Source organism: Notechis scutatus, chromosome 4 (genome assembly GCF_049901735.1).
Source record: "Notechis scutatus isolate UNSWTSFEM ecotype Mainland chromosome 4, rNotScu1.2, whole genome shotgun sequence".
Lineage (NCBI taxonomy): Eukaryota > Metazoa > Chordata > Lepidosauria > Squamata > Elapidae > Notechis > Notechis scutatus.
In genome coordinates, this window is record NC_142012.1 from 31017018 (window position 1) to 31035839 (window position 18822).

The following is an 18822-nucleotide window of genomic DNA, read 5'->3' on the forward strand; positions in this document are numbered from 1 at the left end:
GCAGTTACCTTCAGATAAATGCCATTCCAAAAACATCCTTCACACCACAAAAACAGCATTCAGCATAAAATTACAAGAACAGCAGCTCCAATGCTCCCACTCTCTCCGCCATCTTAACCACCAGTGTTGGTAGAAATATCCTTCTGGGTTCAGTTCCAAGTGGGGAAAAAGACACTGGAAACATAGATGCTATTTGGAGAAAGATGGTTTAATGATAACAGGACCACATGGCTTGAAGCTCCAAAGAGGGATGATCACATGCTCCAAGGTGAAGGAAAAGAGGGAAAAAGGGGGCCGGCCAAGATGCTGAAAGACCCTTATATACCCTCTGCTGGGCCCTATCTTAGTGTTTCCTATTCCTGTGCAAGAAATGTATCCCATTGGCTGTCAGACTCCCAGGGGTGGGGGTCTTAGCTAACTTTGTAGGCTTTCCTGAGTTCCAGGCCTGGTTGAGCCTTGCTGGATGATGATGCACTGAAAGGGCTCTTGGGCAATTGCTATACCTTTACCTGGAGATCTTTGTTATGTAAAGTATTCTGGTCCAGGCCTTAATGGCCCACCCAAAGGTGGGGATGAGCTTCTGCTTCTGAGGTGAGTTTCTGCTCTTGAGTTTCTACTCTTTTTAGGGGAAATATTCTGCCTTTTTAATATTTCCTAGGATATTTCAATTTTCTAGGAGAGGTGTGGGTGCTAACTTCCTACACCAGGAAACTGTGTTGAATCTGACCATGCTTTGTAAGTTTAAGGATTTTCATCTATCATTTTCATTTCTGTTCAATAGATACATATTTAGCTGAATCAATGTTTCTTAACTTTGATGATTGTAAGGGTAAAGGAATTCTGGGAGATGAAATCTACATTTCTTAAACTTGCTAAAAACACGATTCTAAGGGACTTTTTGGGGAGAGAGAAATATATTCCATTCCTATCCAGTCACACTTTTGCATTCATTGATGTCACAGCAGTGTTTTTACTTGATTTTGAAAAATACCTAGTTCTTCTGAGATGGTATCAGTGGAAAGCTTCAAAAAAGCTTTCCAAAAGAAGAAGCATGTCCTTTCCAGGTCCATCTGCCTCTGTATTATGTTTCCATGGTTGCTGTTAGCAATTAATGTCACCTGTGGTCAGTGTGCTGGGGACAAAACTGTAGCCATCTTTCTTCTTAAAGGTTGTTAGCCACCTGTGATAGAGTTAGCCACTGTTCCAGTTTGCTGAATAATGGGTCACGAAGGAGAAATGAATGGGACATGGTGGCTCAATGGCTAAGACACTGAGCTTGTCAATCAGAAAGGTCGGCAGTTCAGCGGTTCGAATCCCTAGCTCCATGTAACAGAGTGAGCTCCCGTTACTTGTCCCAGCTTCTGCCAACCTAGCAGTTCGAAAGCATCTAAAAAAGGCAAGTAGAAAAATAGGGACCCCTTTGGTGGGAAGGTAACAGCGTTCCATGTGCCTTCAGCGTCTAGTCATGCCAGCCACATGACCATGGAGATGTCTTCAGACAGCACTGGCTCTTCGGCTTAGAAAGGGAGATGAGCACCGTTCCTAGAGCCGGAAATGACTAGCATGCATGTGTAGGGGAACCTTTACCTAAGGAGAAATGCACATTGGTTGTAGCCTGTGACTTCGGCTATTTCAGAACATGGTCCGCTGTTTTAGAAAAGCTCAGCTTATAGGGTTTTTCATTCCAGCCTGTCTCACTATCTCAGTGATCTCTCAGCTGGTCTCTTTTTGGACAAAGGTTTATCACTTCCCAGAACTCTAAAAAAGGCAGGTTTGCCAGTTTCTTTGCCTCAACGCAGGAATAACTAGGAGGAAGCTACAGCAGATATTTCTGCTATACAAATTTCTGTATACAAATTTCTGTTGTCTTATACCTTATGTAATTTATAGAACAGCATGATATTAACACAAAGAGGCTTGGGAAATTATAAACCTTTTTATTAAACATGAAATCCCTATTTGTTCATTTATACAACCCCCAAGACTGGTGTCAAGAGGCCCTCGATGAAATTTCACAGAAGCTTCTTCTCTTCATGATTCAGATTAAGTTCTGCTTAATATTCTCTTTGCCTCAAGTCCTTTTGCAGAAGGAATAAAGCAACATGCCAAGAAAGCTACTGTGCTTCTCTAACAACTGGGCCAACCAGCTTTAACTCTGCACTTTGTATTTTGATGGGTTTTATCCAAGGCTCACATAAAGCTCTGATATCAGTCTTCTGAGATTCTCAGCAGTTGTAACACAGAGCGTCTGACTCAGTTCCTAAATATAGCAAAATATGTCAGCTTAGTCCAAGGTGCTGTCCTGATTACTAATGAGGTTTTTCTCAGTCCTTAGCACATCTGGAAGTCATATGACACAAAACTGCATACTGGCATTACAAAATAGGCAGGTATTTTTTTAACGAACTACGAACAAACCAATTTTGTTTCTTTTTTGTGAAATAGTAACAGTAACACCTGTGGTCATAGCCATATTACAGACTTCAACCAATTTTAACAGTAACTTCCTTTTTGGTGCGGGCCTGTGGTTGTGGGAGATAGATAAAATGAAGCTTCTATTACTCCAGATTACTTCTTTGCATTATACCATGGCTATTAGGCCTATGTAGGATTTATTTTTATTTTTAAATATGCCCAATCTCTGACCACTGGCATCTTCCCAGTGGAAACGTCTCTTCTAGAATTTGTTCTGAGCGTTTACTTAAAGGTTAACTCTAGCAGAAGCCAGCCTTTGGCACCCAGTATTCCATAAAAGGTATTATTTTCAGCAACGTATCTTTGATCCTAGAGATAAATACAGCAATCACAGCTAGTAGCCAGTGGCTGCCTTAAATGTATACATTCCTCTTTTGAGTTGCTAGGTGTCTTCATGCACTTTATTTTATTTATTTATTTGATTTGTCAATCACTTACAAGATAATAGATATAAGTATAAACATGAGTAAGAATACAGGAAATAGGTACGAATAAATGGAGACAATAGGACAGGGACGTAGGAACAATGGTGCACTTATGCACGCCCCTTACAGACCTCTTAGGAATGGGGTGAGGTCAATAGTGGTTAGTTTGAGGTTAAAGGAGTGGGGGTTAGAGGATGCAACAACAGAGTCAGGTACTGCATTCCAGGTATTGACCACTCTGCTGCTGAAGTCGTACTTTCTGCAATCCAGTTTGAAGCGGTTTACATTGAGTTTGTATCTGTTGTGTGCTCTTGTATTGTTGTGGTTGAAGCTGAAGTAGTCATTGACTGGTAAGACATTGTAGCAGATAATTTTGTGTGCTACACTTAAGTCTAACCGTAGGCAGTGTAGTTCAAGGTTGTCCAAGCCCAAAATCTCAACCCGGTGATATAGGATATTCTGTTGCGAGCGGAGGAGTGCAGTACTCTTCTCGTGAAATACTTCTGGACTCGCTTGATTGTATTAATGTCTGATATGCAGTGCAGATTCCAGACTGATGAGCTGTATTCGAGTGTTGGTCTGGCAAAAGTTTTGTATGCTCTAGTTAGCAATTCGATATTTTCGGAGGAGAAGCTTCATAAGATTAGATTTACAACTCTTAATGCCTTTTTGGCAATGCTGTTACAGTGAGCTTTGGCGCTTAGGTCATTTGATATGAGAACTCCAAGGTCTTTGACAGAGTGAGGATCATCAACGAGGTCATATTTGCCTAGTTTGTATTTGGTGTACTGATTTTTTTTTTGCTAATGTGTAGGACAGAGCATTTGTTGGTCAAGATTTGGAGTGGCCAGATGTTTGACCATTCAGACACATAATCAAGGTCACTTTGAAGGATAGTAGCATTGTCAGTGGTGTTGAATAGTTTTATGTCATCTGCAAAGAGGACACAGTTGCTTATAAGGTGATTGCAAAGGTCATTTATATAGAGAATAAAGACTGTGGGTCCTAGAATTGTGCCTTGGGGGACACCATTGTTAACTGGAGCAGGGTTTGATATAGCGCTCCCTATTTTTACTATTTGTTGCCTGTTTGACAGGAATGCAGTAATCCACTTATGGAGGGATCCAGAAATGCCGTAAGAGTTTAGTTTTAACAGTAGTTTGTTGTGTACCACTGAATCAAAGGCTTTGCAGAAGCCTATGTAAATTGCGTCTATAGCTTTACCCTGGTCAAGTAGAGTAGTCCATATATTTTTGCAGTGTAGGAGTTGTAGATTGCACGACAAGTTTTTCCTGAAACCAAATTGTTTTTTGGAGAGTAGGTTGTTTGACTCTAAGTGGAGAGTGATGAATTGGTTAATGATTGATTCCATGACTTTGCACGTGACACAACACAGTGAGATTGGTCTGTTTTCAACCAGGCTGGGGTCACCTTTTTTGAAGATAGGGATGACCATAGCTAAGGACCATAGGCTTGGTAAGGAACTGGTTCTGAATGATATCTCATATATCATGCTTAGGAGTTTTGCTACGGCAGAGGAAAGCTTTTTTTAAGAAGTATGCACATAATCCATCGAGGCTGATAGGGATGGTTTTAGATTTCATAGTGCCTTTTCTATGTTATCTTCTGTAAAGTCAATACATAGTAGGTCATTACAGTTAGTTGTGGTATGACTAGGAAATGTGGGGCATGAACCATTGCTGTTTACAAAGACTGAACTGAAGAATGTGTTGAAGAGATTGGCCTTAACAGCTTCATAGTTGCAGTCTTTCCCATTTGGTCCTTTTAGGGGTGGGATGGTTCTTGATTCTTTAAGTTTGGTGTTAACAAAATTGTAGAAGGTGCAGGTGGATTTTGTACATAAGAGGTTTTCCTCTTGCTTGCAGTGGTAATTTGTGCATTCTGCCTTTATCTGTTGGCATAGAGTGTTGTATTGGTTTTAAAAGTTTGCTACGTAGCTAGTTTTGTTTTTACGCCATAGCGATCTTTTTTTTTATTTAAGTTTCCTTATTGTTATGGGTAATTTGTTTTTTGTTTTTGGGGATTACTAATGGTACATATAGTTTAATGACTCTTTCAAGTTCAAACAAGAATGCATTATAATGGTCTTCTGTAGTATTACAGCTAGAGAACAGAATGTGCCAATCAAGAGATGATAGATCAGCATCTATGAGATCAAGGCTGGCTTTTCTGAAGTTGTATTTTGAGGATCCATTATTATGATCTTCTTTGTGAGGGCATAAATTGAGACAAAAGTCGATCATACTGTGGTCACTGTTTGAAAAGGGTTCCTGTAGTTGTAGGCCATATATTGACTTTGAGCTGTTGCAGAAGATAAGGTCGAGGCGATTATTGAGTCTAGTGTTGTTAGTTACTAATTGATCCAGTCTCAGTGTAGTAATAGCATTGTACAGGGTTGCATGTATGGGTTCGGATGTACATTCATTTAGTATCCAATTTATAAGATTGAAGTCTGGAAAAGATGCATTTAACCATGTCTCACAGACAAATAGAATGTCGAATGTAGTCATGTGTAATAAGATGAGGAATTCATGCATTTTGTTTGCGAGGCTTCTTGCATTGAGTAGTTTGCATTTTAGATATGTAGTAGTGGGTCTGGAGGAAGTAAGGGGTGTGCATGCCTAATGTTGGATGTTGGGGTGATGGTTAATGGGATGTAAGTTGAAGGTCTTGCTTTTGATACATTCTGTGCGGTAGTCAATGTATAGGTTAGTATTGCCTTGTTCATGGAGTCTTTTTAGCTCCAAGCACAGCTCATGGGATCGTACATGTTGCTGTAAGATTAGGTCAGGGCGAGAACAGAAGTTCTTATGGCTGGTGTTGCTTTTGGCAAGTGAATTTATAGTATAAATGAATTTACGTTTGCTTGATTCATTTTTGCAAATGACCCTGCAGAAGCGTGGGGCCACCGAACTGTCACTGTTTTTGAACTTTGAGCTGATGCAGGAAATGTCAAGTATTTCATCAGGGGAGATGGCTGATGCTTGATAGTCACTGATGATGTTGTGGACAGTTGTGATGTCATCATTGTCATTGATATCCTCTAGACCAAATAAGATGGTGTTTGGACGCTTCTGTTCGCTCAACACCTTCTCTGACAAGGATTGTGATATCATTATTTGTTGGATTTGTGTTTTTTTGTGGATTGGGTTACAGTTGTTGGGTAGAAGTGTGGTTTGTTTGGATTATTGGATGTTCAGGTTTTTGTGTTGTGTCTTTTTTTTCAAGGTTAGTTAATCTTTCTTTTAAAGTGTACAGGGAAGCTACTATGGTGTCAAGGGATGTTATTTGTGTTTCTATGGTCTCAACTCTTTCAAACAGGGCAATATATTTGTCCAGTTTGGGTCTGCATGATGGACAGAAATATTGAAATGCATGGTTGGATGATTCTAGGAATTGAGTCATTTGCTTGGGTAATCCTAAGCAGCCATGGTGAGCGTAGTTGTCACATAGAGAACATTTGGTGGAATTTTCATTATCCTTTAGAGTTTCATTGCATATAAGGCATGTGCAGGAGTCTTGTGATTCTTTGGTGGGGATTTCTTTCTCTTTAGGTTGTGGTATGGCATTGGACTTCGTAGCAGGTTAACTTCCTTTCATGTATGTGGAACATCCTAATACAGTGGAATCTCAGTTGATGACTGTAATCCGTTCCGAGAATTTGGTTGTCACCCAATTTGGTCCTTACCAGAAGCGCATGCGCATAAAAAAAATGGTGTGGCATGGAAGGGGAAATTGGCGCGGAACAGCAAATTGCCGTGGCTGTTTGGTCACCACCCAAGCACCTATTCGTGACCAGAGGTAAGAAATTTTGGTCATCACCCGAACTGGTCACAAACGGTAGCGTTCACGACCACAGATTCCATTTGTATTTAGAGTCATTGGAGGACTGAACCATTCCAAGACCCTGACAGAATAAGAAAAATTTAGCTCAAGCTAATCTATTTTACTTGTTAAGATTCACATCATGAATTAACAAAATTCTGGGCATAAGCAAATGTAAACAATCCCGTATGCTTTAGGAAGAGCACAACATGATAGGAAAGATTGATGTTGATCATGTTTGAATGCAGCATTCATTTTTGCCGAAATGTATGAAAATATACATTTTTTTAAATTATCATAAAATTAACCTATTTCTTTTCAGTTTCTCTTATAAGCCTAGTACTTGCAATCTGTATTTTATATTCACAGAATTTCGGATGTGCATGAATGAATCTGTTTATGCAAGGAATTATGCTGGCTGTCTTTCCATATGCCAAAGGCAAAAATACATAATGTAAAAGTATGTATTTAAAAGTATCTAACATCTTATAAAACAAACTTAAAAGGTAATTATTATTCATTTCTGTTATGATGACTTTATAATCTTTTAATATTATTGAATGGTGTATTTATTTAAATAATAATAATACAGTCCTGCAACATCTAAAAGTCTGCTTAAGGCAGGGGTGTCAAACTGGATTTCTTTGAGGGCCGAATCAACATTGTCCTTCTCCTCGGGCCGGCCGGGGAGGGGCAGACAGGACAGATGCCTCCTGCAGCACCCTGCTGGCCAAAGCAGGGCACCCCCCACACACTGTGGCCTGTTTTGGCCGGCAGGGTGCTGCAGGAGTCTGTCCAGGCCGAAAACAGGGCACTGGGGGCTGTTCACACCCACCCACACCATGTTTTGGCTGCCAGAAGCACCGAGGGCTGGTCCTTTGCTATTTCCAGGCTGGCCCTTGGGCCAGATTTAAGCACTTCAAGAGCCAAATCTGGCTCACCGGTCTTAGGTTTGACACCCCTGGCTTAAGGAATCAGATCTAAGCACAGTTAGAATTTTAAAAGCTTTAATGCCATCTTTTTGACATCAATGATTGTTTTTCATTCTGAAGTTTATATTGTAATTGTGTCTGTATGTAAGCTACTTGAGTTTTATGCTAAGCTGAATACTAAAGATTTTGGTTGATTTTTTAAAAGTACATAGCAATTTCATTTTAATTATTCTGATAGAATAAGGAATTTGTTTCATAGGCATTTGTTGATAAATATTGAGGAACAGATGGCAGTTGTGGCCAGAAGGACCTTTGAGTAACAGTAGGTTGTGTATCAGTTATGCTCTTTCCTGGATCAACTAACTCTGCTCACAGCAAGCCATGCCCTAGTCACTTCCTGTCTTGACTATTGTAATGTGCTCTACATCAGTGATCCCCAACCTTTTTTATGCCGCGGCCCGGTACCGGCATCAGCTGGGCGCCGCCATCTTTTTTTGACAAAAAAGTGATTCCGGTGACCTCACCGGAAGCACTTTTTCATCAAAAAAGATGGTGGCGCCAGCGCTTCGGTGAGCTTTTTCGGGTAGAAATGGCTTTCTACCTGGAAAAGCTCACCGAGCTAGCGCCGCCATCTTTTTGATGAAAAAGTGCTTCGGTGAGCTTTCTACCGGAAAAGCTCACCGGAAGCACTTTTTATCAAAAAGATGGCGGCGCCCAGCAACCAGCGGCCCGGTAAGACTTGTTCCGCGGACCGGTGGTTGGGGACCCCTGCTCTACATGGAGCTGCCTTTAAAAAATATCAGAAGGATCATGTCATGCCCCTGTTGGAATCTGATTCAGAGGGGGAGGCTGAGCAGCTGACAAGGAGTGGGAGTGGGGGGTCCGTTGGCTGTGGAAGAAACTGGGGAAGGGCAAATTCTGGCTAGGCAGAACAGGGGAGAGGTAGAGCAAGGGAGAGGGGGTTCGAAGGAGGACCCAGGCCTACCCCCTCTTCATCCTAGGGCATGCAGGGCAACAGAGAAGGGAACAACGTGAGCTGCGTGGCTTATGGGAGAGGGAAAGGCCCCGATTCCCTTCATTAGCTGCAGTGTTTAAAAAGGGAACCCTTCTTGATTATTTGACTGTGTTGCCTTTGTGCCACACCCGGGTCATCACACATCAATTGGTTCAAAATGTGGCGGCCTGCAGTTTTGTGCAAGCTTGCACACTGCTTGATGATTTGCTTCTGGATCCAATTCAAGTTGCCAATTGTCATTCTTAAAGCCCTTACATGGCTTGGGACCAGGTTATTTGAAGGAGTGTCTTTCCCCAGTTACATTTTTCTGACTCACTAAAGGGACACAAGGGATATTACAGGTCCCCTCTGTTATGGGGGTCCATCTAGTGGGACCAAAAAAGGCCTTCTCCATAGTGGTTCTCTTCCTGTGGAATATCATCCCAGCACAGTATTCAGTAGGATACTGGATGGGAAGGGAATACAACAAAGCTTCATTCATGCTTATGATGACTTCCTTCCTATGGCTAACGTTAGAAGCAAAGCAGCCAGTCCTAAGCACAGTCCTGGGAGGAGCATAATGTCCTATAATTTTTGCAATTCCATTTAAGTCATTCAAGTTTACTATTCCTCTGTTGTTACTAGCAGCAAATATCATGACCTATTAATTACCTGGCTAGCTGTGTGTCATGGCCCCATCAGAGCCTGAGTCCAAGGAGGAGGAGGAAATGGAGCTAGGGCAGTGGAGGAACAACCGGAGGAGCAGGACAAGGCAGTCCCGGGTCCCTCAGGCCTGGGAAGGGTCACCAGAGAGGAAGTGGAGGACCAGGAGAGGGGGGAGGACAGGGCAGGCAGCGGAGCAGTGGAGCAATTACCTTCCCCCGATCTCTGAGCACGGGGAATGAAGAGGAGCCGGGATCAGTGCAGGGCAACCCCCACGACTTGGGAGGAGGGCGCCCCACCCCTCTTCACAAGGCTCACCTGGGGAATGAGATTTAAAGAGTGTTGCTTTTCCCAGCCTCGAGTGCTATTACCGACATCTGGATACTTTGTTCTGCTTGCCTTGTTTTCCATGCTGGTCTGGCACTGGCTATGTGCGAGGTCACAGTGTGTCAGGTGGTGCTCCCTTCAAAATCCAAGAAAGAAACGCTTAGACTCCATTAATATAGAGAAAAACATCTTTTACTGGAAATCAAGTGGCAGCATCAAAAGAATTCTGAATCTGAGGAATTGAGTGCGAAAAACAGATATGCAAAGTGATGGCAACATTCCCACCCACAATAGTTCAAACTGTCCATCCAATTAAAATTGTAAATAATGTCATGTGGGGCATCTTCAGATGGTGATGCAGACATCTGTCCATTGACCTTGGCCTAGTTTGATAAAGAGTTGCACCTGCGCATAACACAGCAAAGAAGCATAAACAAAAGTTTTTCCCCAACTTATACAATTTATCTCTAAACCTCCAGTACATTTCCCACACCCACAAAGCCCAATTATTTCAGCCCTCTCCTCCATTACTATGGCAGCCGAAAGATGCAAAGCAAAGGAAAGAAATCTTGAAGGCTGACACAGTGAGTTATACTCTGGGTGGTGCTGCAGTACCAGTGAAATCTTTCTGTGACAAGGATTCCTTGGAACCAAATTCGCTGAACTGTGGCTGCTCTCAGAACTGAGCTGCTCCTCTGGACTAATAGCAGCTAATAACTAATAACCATTGGAGGGGCGTGTTTAGAGCTTGGCTGGTAGATTTGCAGTGAATGGTGGGAGTTGTGGGGGAAAGTTTGTTTATTATTAGGTCTTCTGTGTTTTCTTTTCTGTCCTCAAAATCTAACAAACATAAGCCTCCAACAATCTTATGTAATTTTGATGTTTCCAATTATTTGTTTTTGTTATTTACCTGTTTGACAATACTCTATTAGATGTATGATTATGTACACCATTTCATTGGACTATTTTGAGCAGCAAGAGTACACAATTTTATTTGATCTATATTCAGAAATTCTTGTTACAACTATCTTAGTACTAGAATGATGCAATGTTTACTTTCTACAGGAAACTACAAATGAATTACTATATAATTTAATCTCTGATAATATTTTGCTTAACAAGAATATAATTCTCACAGAGCTATGAATTCTCATAAATCTCCAATGAACTTTTTTTGGCTTGAAATAATAGTTCCCAGAGAAATTTTGCAATGGATATAATTTTAATGCAAATCTCTTTAGAGAGATATGTAAAGAGCCACTTTTGTATTAACTCAATTCACAGGCTGCAAAACAAATTATGGACTTTTACCTAATGTTTTTGAAGAAAGGCTAGCATGTCACCCAATAGAAGTCAGTCAGCCTTAAAACACTTACAAGAGAACCATAAAGCTAGAGCCAAAGTTAAATAGCTTAATCTCAAGGGTATCTCTTTTACAATGATTTACCTAGATATAAGGCTTCCCATAATAAAAAAGTAGCCAAATAAACATCTTCCAGAATTATTGCACATTTAAAAACTATAAGAGTGAAAAATCATCTTCTCAAACATATTACATAGGAATATTAGCAAAGGCACAGGATCAAAAATTGCTAGGTGATTCGTAAAAGCTGTTATCTTGGGCTACAAGGACCGCAAATGATTCAGAACCGCCACTAGATAGCAGTAAAGAACTTGGGTTTCATACCTCTGCTTCGACTCAGGGGGTGGTCTAAATTTTCTCGTCAAATCTAATAATGCTGATTAATTGCATTTGTTGGTGACGAAGGTTGTGCATGCTTATAGTTTGCGTTGTTGTTGCAGTTTTTCCAATGTCGATATATTGTGTCCCTTGCCAGCAACACCTGCTTTGAAGGACAGAAATGCCTTCCATAAATTAGCCGGGCTCATAGAATAACCGACTGGCAACGCAGTCCGACTTAGAAACTGAAATGGGCGATTCCTTCTGACTCACTACCGTCTCCGCCGGCACCTTCTGTGGGCAGAAAAGGGGGGGGGAGAAAGGGGGCCTCTTCTTCCGCAATGCCCTTCAAGAAACCACAAGCTCCCGCCGGGGCTCCGCAGGAGGCCCTCCGGCCGACTCCAGCCGCCTGGGTGGAGCTTGCGGGCCGAGCCAGGGCTGTGGAGCCCGCGTGACCAGCTCTTGGGATTGCAGGAAGCGCCAAGCCAACCACCGCGCGCTGCGCAGGTTGTTCCAGCCGAGGCCCCGCCTCGCCTCTTCGGAACCTGGCGCGTCCGCCCTCCGCAGGCGAGGGAGAGCCGCAGCGGAGCGGGGAGTTCCTGGGTGCTGCCGGCCCGTGCCATCCCGGCCGGGCAGGGATGGGCGATCTAAGCGGTCGTGAGGTTAGCAACCCAGCGGAGGAGGATGCTCCCCTCAGCCGGCTTGGCCGGTGCTTGAACGAGGGTAGCCGGCCGTCTCCTTAAGCCGCCTTTTGACGGCGTCCTTTGTCGGACGGAGACGAGTTTTTCTCGGTTTATAGGTTGGTCGTGCGCCTCCGACTTCGAAAGGCGGTGGGTTTTTGACCAGTTCGCTGCGGGGGCGATAGGAAGACGCGATCGTCCGAAACCCCCGGGCTGTTTTTGCGTAACCCGTGCCGGGGACGCTGCGGGCTTTGCCAGCTGCGGAAGGCGCTGGCGCACGGAGAGGTGGAGGAGGAAGGGCGGCCGATGCGAGCCGAGCAGCTCTCTAGCCTCCGTCCGTATACCTGACCTTGCCTCCTCCACATAAACGGCGGGGAATAAGCGGTCTTAAGGCGGTTTTTCTTCCCGGATTTTCTCGGCGCAGGAGGCAATTCCGAACCGTTTCCCCTTTCGGGGTTTTTGCTCGGATACGGTCCTGCCACCGCATCCTTCCCCGGGCTCTCTGGCCATGAGCTGGCTGGGCGATGGCGTTCCTGCCCGGCAGAAGTGAGGCTGGGCGGGCTCAGCCGCCGCGTCGCCCGTTCTGAGGTCACCGCTCGGCTCGTTCCCGCGTCCCCCACCGACGTGACTCCCGAGTTGCTCCTACCTCGGGTCGAGGACGCGGGCAAGCGCTACGGGCATGCCGAGGCTCTTTCGTGCTTTCCTCCTTCCCGATGAGCCGTGCTTCCGTCGAGCTGTTGGCGGCGCCCCTCCGGGCTGGGCAGAGCGCTGAGGGAAAACGGTGGCTGCGTTCTTGAGAAGCCGAAAAGAAGCCCCCCCCCCCCGGGCTGCCTTGGTCTTAGCCGGGAGGATGTGGGTGAACCCGGAGGAGGTGTTGCTGGCCAATGCCTTGTGGATCACGGAGCGGGCCAACCCTTACTTCATCCTGCAGAAGAGGAAGGGGCACGGAGGAGATGGAGGCAGCGGAGGGATCACTGGTAAGAGCAGCCGGCTTCTCTCTGGGAAAAGGGGCGCTCAGCCCTTCTTCTGTTTTAAAATAATGCTTTATTGAATTTTTTCCCCATTTATACATAATACCAATAGTTATTAAACAGCGCTGTGGCATTATATATACAGTTATGTGTCCTATCAAAACTTACAATGCATAATACTTTCATACCCTCTTATTTATTATATAAGTTATTTACATTTTCTATTTTTATATCTATTATCTATCCAAATAAACCATGTCCCCCATACTGCATTGTATTCTGTGTCTGTTTTCCCTTTTAATTCCATAGTTAATTTATCCATTTCCACACACTAATTTTTTTTATTATTAAGCCTTAAGGTGGTATAGAGTTTTCCTTCCAGAGCATATGAAATTCTTGCTGCTGTTAATATATGTAATATAAGATATTTTATCTTTCTATTATAGTTTTTTTTATTATTCCTCCTGAATTCAGGGGGACTACTCATGAGTAGACCCTTGTGGACTAGTATCCTGTTGATCTAGCCCTTTCTGGGGGGTTCTTATTGCCATTAATGGTGGAGGGAAGGTGGCTATGTATGAGGAATTCTTGGTTCTCCTTGAGCTCCTTATTTTTTTGCTTGCAACCTTACATTACCCAACAAGGTAACAATAAGGTAACAAAGAGGTTGTTTGCTGGAGAGCAAACCCCACACTCACTCACAATGATATTACCTAGTCAAGGAATACAATACAATACAATACAATACAATACAATACAATACAATACAACTTTATTGTCACCTTGAATGTACACTAATCAGCATACATGAAAATGAAATTTCGTTGCATACAGCACTCAAAGGATGATCACCTCTGATATACACTAACCATGACAGAATAAATAAATAAATAATGGAATGTCTACAATCTAACAACCAAGCCTAGACAGTACCAAAGACTTCATAATTCAACCCTGAGCTACTGAGCTGTATATTTTCTCTAGGCTATATAAGATTTCGGCATTTCAGCTTGAAAAGGTACACATCTCTTAAACCAGAGGTGGGGAACTATGGCCTCTTTATGACTTGTGGACTTCAACTCTCAGAATTTTAAGTCCACAGGTCATAAAAGGGCCATAGTTTCTACCCTGTCTTAAACTAAAAATGACTGCTATATTTTCTTCCATTATGTCTTTGGGATATATTTATACACTTTGCTTGAGCTTCTACAGTATAATGCCCTTGATATGTTGGCCATGAAACTCTCAGCATTCCTAGCCAAAAGCCAGTTGGTAGGGACTCTGGGAATTGTCATCCCAGTATTTTTGGAAGGCATTAGGCTATGGAAGTTTGTAATTATGTACAGTAATTACTTGCAGTATTATTTTGGGCTGACAATTTAATTGCTAATTATTATTTCCTTTGTCATTGCACAGAAAAACATTGGGAGGGAATTTTATGACAATTCCATAAAACTGCTAGGATTATTATTGACCTTGTGTAGGAAATCTTTAAAGCCCTGGGAGGTACTTCCAAGTACTTATACAAAGAGTTTGGTGTACTTATTCTACTTTGAAATTCTTTTGTAGTTTCATCTTCCAATGTTCTCTGTGAAAATTCCTTAATCCTTTATCTTGCTATAAATGTGGTGCATTGGGTATAAAATTGCCTAAGGTCACAAAATTCAAACTGCCTTGTAGAATAGACAAAAATCAGTTCTGAACAGGGTTTAAAATGGTTTAAGATATTTTCTGTTTCTGTTGTCCACACAAATAAATAAGGGACAAGCTCCCTTTTTATTTCTATAGTTGCGGTGGTTCAGATTCACATCTACACTTGGTTGGTGTTACAAGCACTAATCCATAACTAGAGAACTCTTTGATTTAATAGTTTAGTTTAATAGTTTATGGCAGTAGTCATCATGGCTACCATGTTTAGAATTACTATTGAATAATTTTACTTCCAGCATTGGGCAGTCAGAAAGATAAATACATTTCAGTCTCCTTGTATTTATGTTCAGTCTTACATAGATATCCATGATATTACTAGCTGTACAATACAGGAAAAAGGAAATACAATTGTCTTATTTTAGCTCAGATAAATTATGTAAGAGTAGTGGAAGCCTAAAGGAATGTTAATACTGTTATTCTACTGTTTCAGGTAAGGTAGAGAACATTTTTTACGTGTATGAGTGCTTTTTCTTTTTAAGGAATTTTAATTTGGGTGGCTTGGAAACCTTTTGTAAGAACATTCTTAATTTGTCCTTTACATTTTGAAATTACATTTTCTTCAAATGGCCATATGCATCATCCCTTTCACTTAGTGTATTATTGTTATTATGGGCAGTTCCCAGAATGGAAATCATCAGTAGGCTTTAAACTGTTTCTTATTTCTTGATCTGATCTAGTTTGTATAAAAACCTGAATGGTAGCAATAACATCACATAATATTGCTGTTTTTTCTTTAAAGCTCTTACGTCTTCAAATCATATCCTAAAAATGTGGGATCATCATAAATAATTCAAGGAGCTCTTCAAGGTGACTTCAGATTCTTACTAGAAAAAGAAATGTCCAGTTTATAGCAGCTGTCCCTATCTTAGATACCTAGCCAAACTGAATAGGGATTCAAACAGTGCCATGCCTGTAAATTAAAGACTAGCACCTCTGTTGACAGCAGTATTTGCAGGCATTGTATTTTGTGTTTAGTGTTTTATTAATGAATTGAAAATAATATAGTGTTCTACAGCAGTGGTGGGTTGCAAAGTAGGTTGCCACCGGTTCGGTGGGCGTGGCTTGGTGGGGGTGCTTTGCGCACACGCAGAGGCTTTCTTACCTCCTGCAATCCTGCACTCTCCCTGTAACTTCAGCAGCTAACGCATGGCAATCTGCTGTCCCGCGCAAAGCAACTGCGCTTCAAAAGCAGGGAATAAAGGTCAGTATGGGAGCCTGGGTGGGTGGGCCCAACAGCAGCTCCTCAGAGACAACCGATTCGGTCTCCACTAATCTTCAGCGCTACCAGTACGCCAGAACCAGGTCGAACCAGTGGAATAGCCCCACTGTTCCAAAGGTGAACAATTCAGTCTGACCATTATTGCATAATATAAAAAGGCTTGGGAGACTCTGACTTGGCTTCCTTTTGGAAAAAAAAAAGCCATCAGTGATATTCTAGTTAGTAGACTGCATGGTAATTGTTAAAATAAGGGCTTACTCCTAGATAAATGTGTTTCTATGTTATATGAAAATACTGAAGTATTTGAATGAACGAATGAATGAAAGAATCACTGAATCTGAGAGAGTTAATGTTTTGATGGAATTTTTCAGAGTTTCAAGTGAAATAGATCCTATAAGTATAAAGTGCTTAGCTGTAGCATTTTTCATATAATTTTCAGTTAAAATGCAAAAACCATTTGCTTTCCATTTAAAAGATTCCAGACTTAGTCTCTGATAGTTTCTAATTAAAGAAGATCTTTGTGGTTTTTGCTGCCCACACCCTGGCAACGGGCAGGGTCTGAGTTCAGAGCCCTGGGCCTCTCATGGTAAATGAATAAACACACGGACACAATGTTTACTCTGGGATGAAAAGGCCCTGAACAAAAGGCAGGTACCTCCTTTTATTAGGTTGCTTGCAAGCGTCATAGCAGGAACAGGGAATTTTTCCTTATAAGGTAAACTACATAATTATGCTAATACAAAACTATACCATTGCTGGGGTCTTATCACCTCTGCTCTTAGCCCTGCCCAGTTACTTTCTTCTCCCACATAACTTTCGTTTCTCCTTCTCCCATAACTTTCGTTTCTCCAGCCAGCGCCCCTCCCAGCCAGCATTCCACAAGGTTGACCACTGCAACATTCAGCGTCCATTTATTGTAACAGTTGTATATTGCAACATCTCCTCTGTTTTTATTTTATTTGGAAGGTGATATATTAACACTGTCCTAATGATGATTCTTGCTTACCTCCTCCTCCTCCGAGTCTGAGGCTTGCAAGTGCATTAGGATGCATGTTTTGTCCTTACCAGCACTCTTGATGATTTCATCTTCGTCTGAATCCGAGGAGAATGTTAACAGAGCTCGTTTTTCTTGTGTATGAGATATGAGAGTATTTACCTGTTTCTGAGTCCGTGATAGGTTGGAATCCAACTGGCTTAATCTGCGTTTTAAGAAGGCCAAAACTTTGCCCAGAACACAAGGGCCAATGGTACAGAGCACAAGTAGGAGAATAAGAGGACCAGCAATGGCAGATACTAAGGTGGTTAACCATGGGGAGAAGTTGAACAGACCCTGATACCATGTTTGTTGAGCCTCTCGTTCTCTTTGCCTTTCTTTTAGTCTCTTATCTAACTCTTTTCATAGAATCTAAAACCACTCCTGAACTATCTGCATAAAAACAACATTCTTCTTTCAGTGCTGCACATAACCCACCCTGCTTGAGGAACAACAAATCTAAACCTCTTCTATTCTGTAAGACAACTTCAGATAAGGAGGTGAGGGAGTTCTGCAAAGCAACTATAGATTGTTCAATGCGGCGTAAGTCTGCATCTATGGTGGCGCTTAAGTGGCGAAAATGCTGATCAGAGGTAACAAGGCCAGCTATACCTGTGGCTGCCCCAGAAGCCCCCAACCCCAGCAAAACAGCTAGTGTCAAAGCAGTTACTACTTCTCTTTTTGCTCTAAGGTTATATTGTCTAGGTTCTAGCAGAGAAACAAAATTTTCTGAGTCATATACATTCATTTTTGGAATCAATTGTACTTGAATACAAAAGGAATTTTGCTTGATTAAAGTATCCCCGCTGGCACAGGCTGTCAGTCCCGTGGAACATGCCCACATTGAAGCATCTCCAGGAATGAAGTATTGACCCTGGAGGCGTTTGTTTATGTTGCCTCCTGTGGTGGTAAATACCTGGGTCCAAGCCCCTATATTAAGGCTGAGTCGGTGAGCAGGTATGTACATATCACATGAGTACTTTCCCGTGGTGACATTTAAACAAAATTGCGAGTAATTCTTAGGTATGTGGCCCAAACAGCAGCCTTGGCCTATTATGGAAGTGATAGTGATGGTGGTACTATCGTGCCATCTACATTGAGAGTCCGAGGTGTCATTTCTTATGGCTTGTGAAGATCCTACTGCTTCATAAAATGGTGGAGTGGGAGACAAACATAACCAACAATGCTTAGATAAGAAAGTGTTGGAAGCATTCAGGACACTGTAAGAAGATTGAAGAAGTGGCAGCAAGGGATTAACTGTTGTTGACAAAGGTTGTAGAAAGGAAGATTTAATTTCCTTGGCACTTGGTCCCACAGGGCCAGAGGAGGGTATGTGTACTTGTCGTTGTATGTAAAAAATGTTGCCAGAGTCATACCCCGCGGTGTCATACACTCTTCCTCCCCACCTTACTCCAGTGTCCCATAATGTAGATGCTTTCCCTTTTGCAGTGAATCTCACAGTGACCATGTTGCAACGGGCACCTGGTGGTCCCCCTTCCCCAGCGCAAGGCATTTGCTCCCTTGAACGAGAAAGGGTGATTAAGTCATTTTTGTAGGGAGGGCTCCACCAGATGTGACCAGTGGACACACAGCTCCAGGATTTGCAAAAGTAGTCCGATAGGCCACCACAAGTGTGTTGATGGTTTGGAGAAGTGTCGTGACCTGGGCAGACATAAAGGCGGAATTTTTTCACTACTTCTGGGCTTGTTGGAGTCCCCTGTCCTTTTTTTTGCATATGCTGTTCTGCCCAGGATCATTTCAGCAAAGTCAAATTGTAAGTGTGGGAAACAAGTGTCAATTTGGGCATAGTAGTGTGTTGAATTCAATACCTGTCCATATGCGTCCTTGATGACCCATGTGATGTTG

The 18822-nt window shown here is 42.4% G+C and overlaps 1 protein-coding gene across 5 annotated transcripts in view; it reads left to right on the top strand.

Moving 5' to 3' along the window:
* Positions 1 to 11879: 11879 nt before the first annotated feature.
* TBC1D9 (TBC1 domain family member 9) overlaps positions 11880 to 18822 on the top strand; it is a 64224-nt gene continuing 57281 nt past the window's right edge. Inside the window, exons 1-2 of one of the 5 annotated variants that reach the window (XM_087963111.1) lie at positions 12950 to 13000; positions 15444 to 15511. Coding sequence is in view for 3 of the 5 variants with exons in the window: in XM_026668816.2 (XP_026524601.1) it covers positions 12874 to 13000 (127 nt within the window). In the remaining 2 variants the exon portion in view is untranslated. Of the gene's footprint in view, positions 13001 to 15443; positions 15512 to 18822 lie in introns of all 5 variants that reach the window. The other 4 variants (XM_026668816.2, XM_026668815.2, XM_087963113.1 and 1 more) reach the window with 4 other exon arrangements.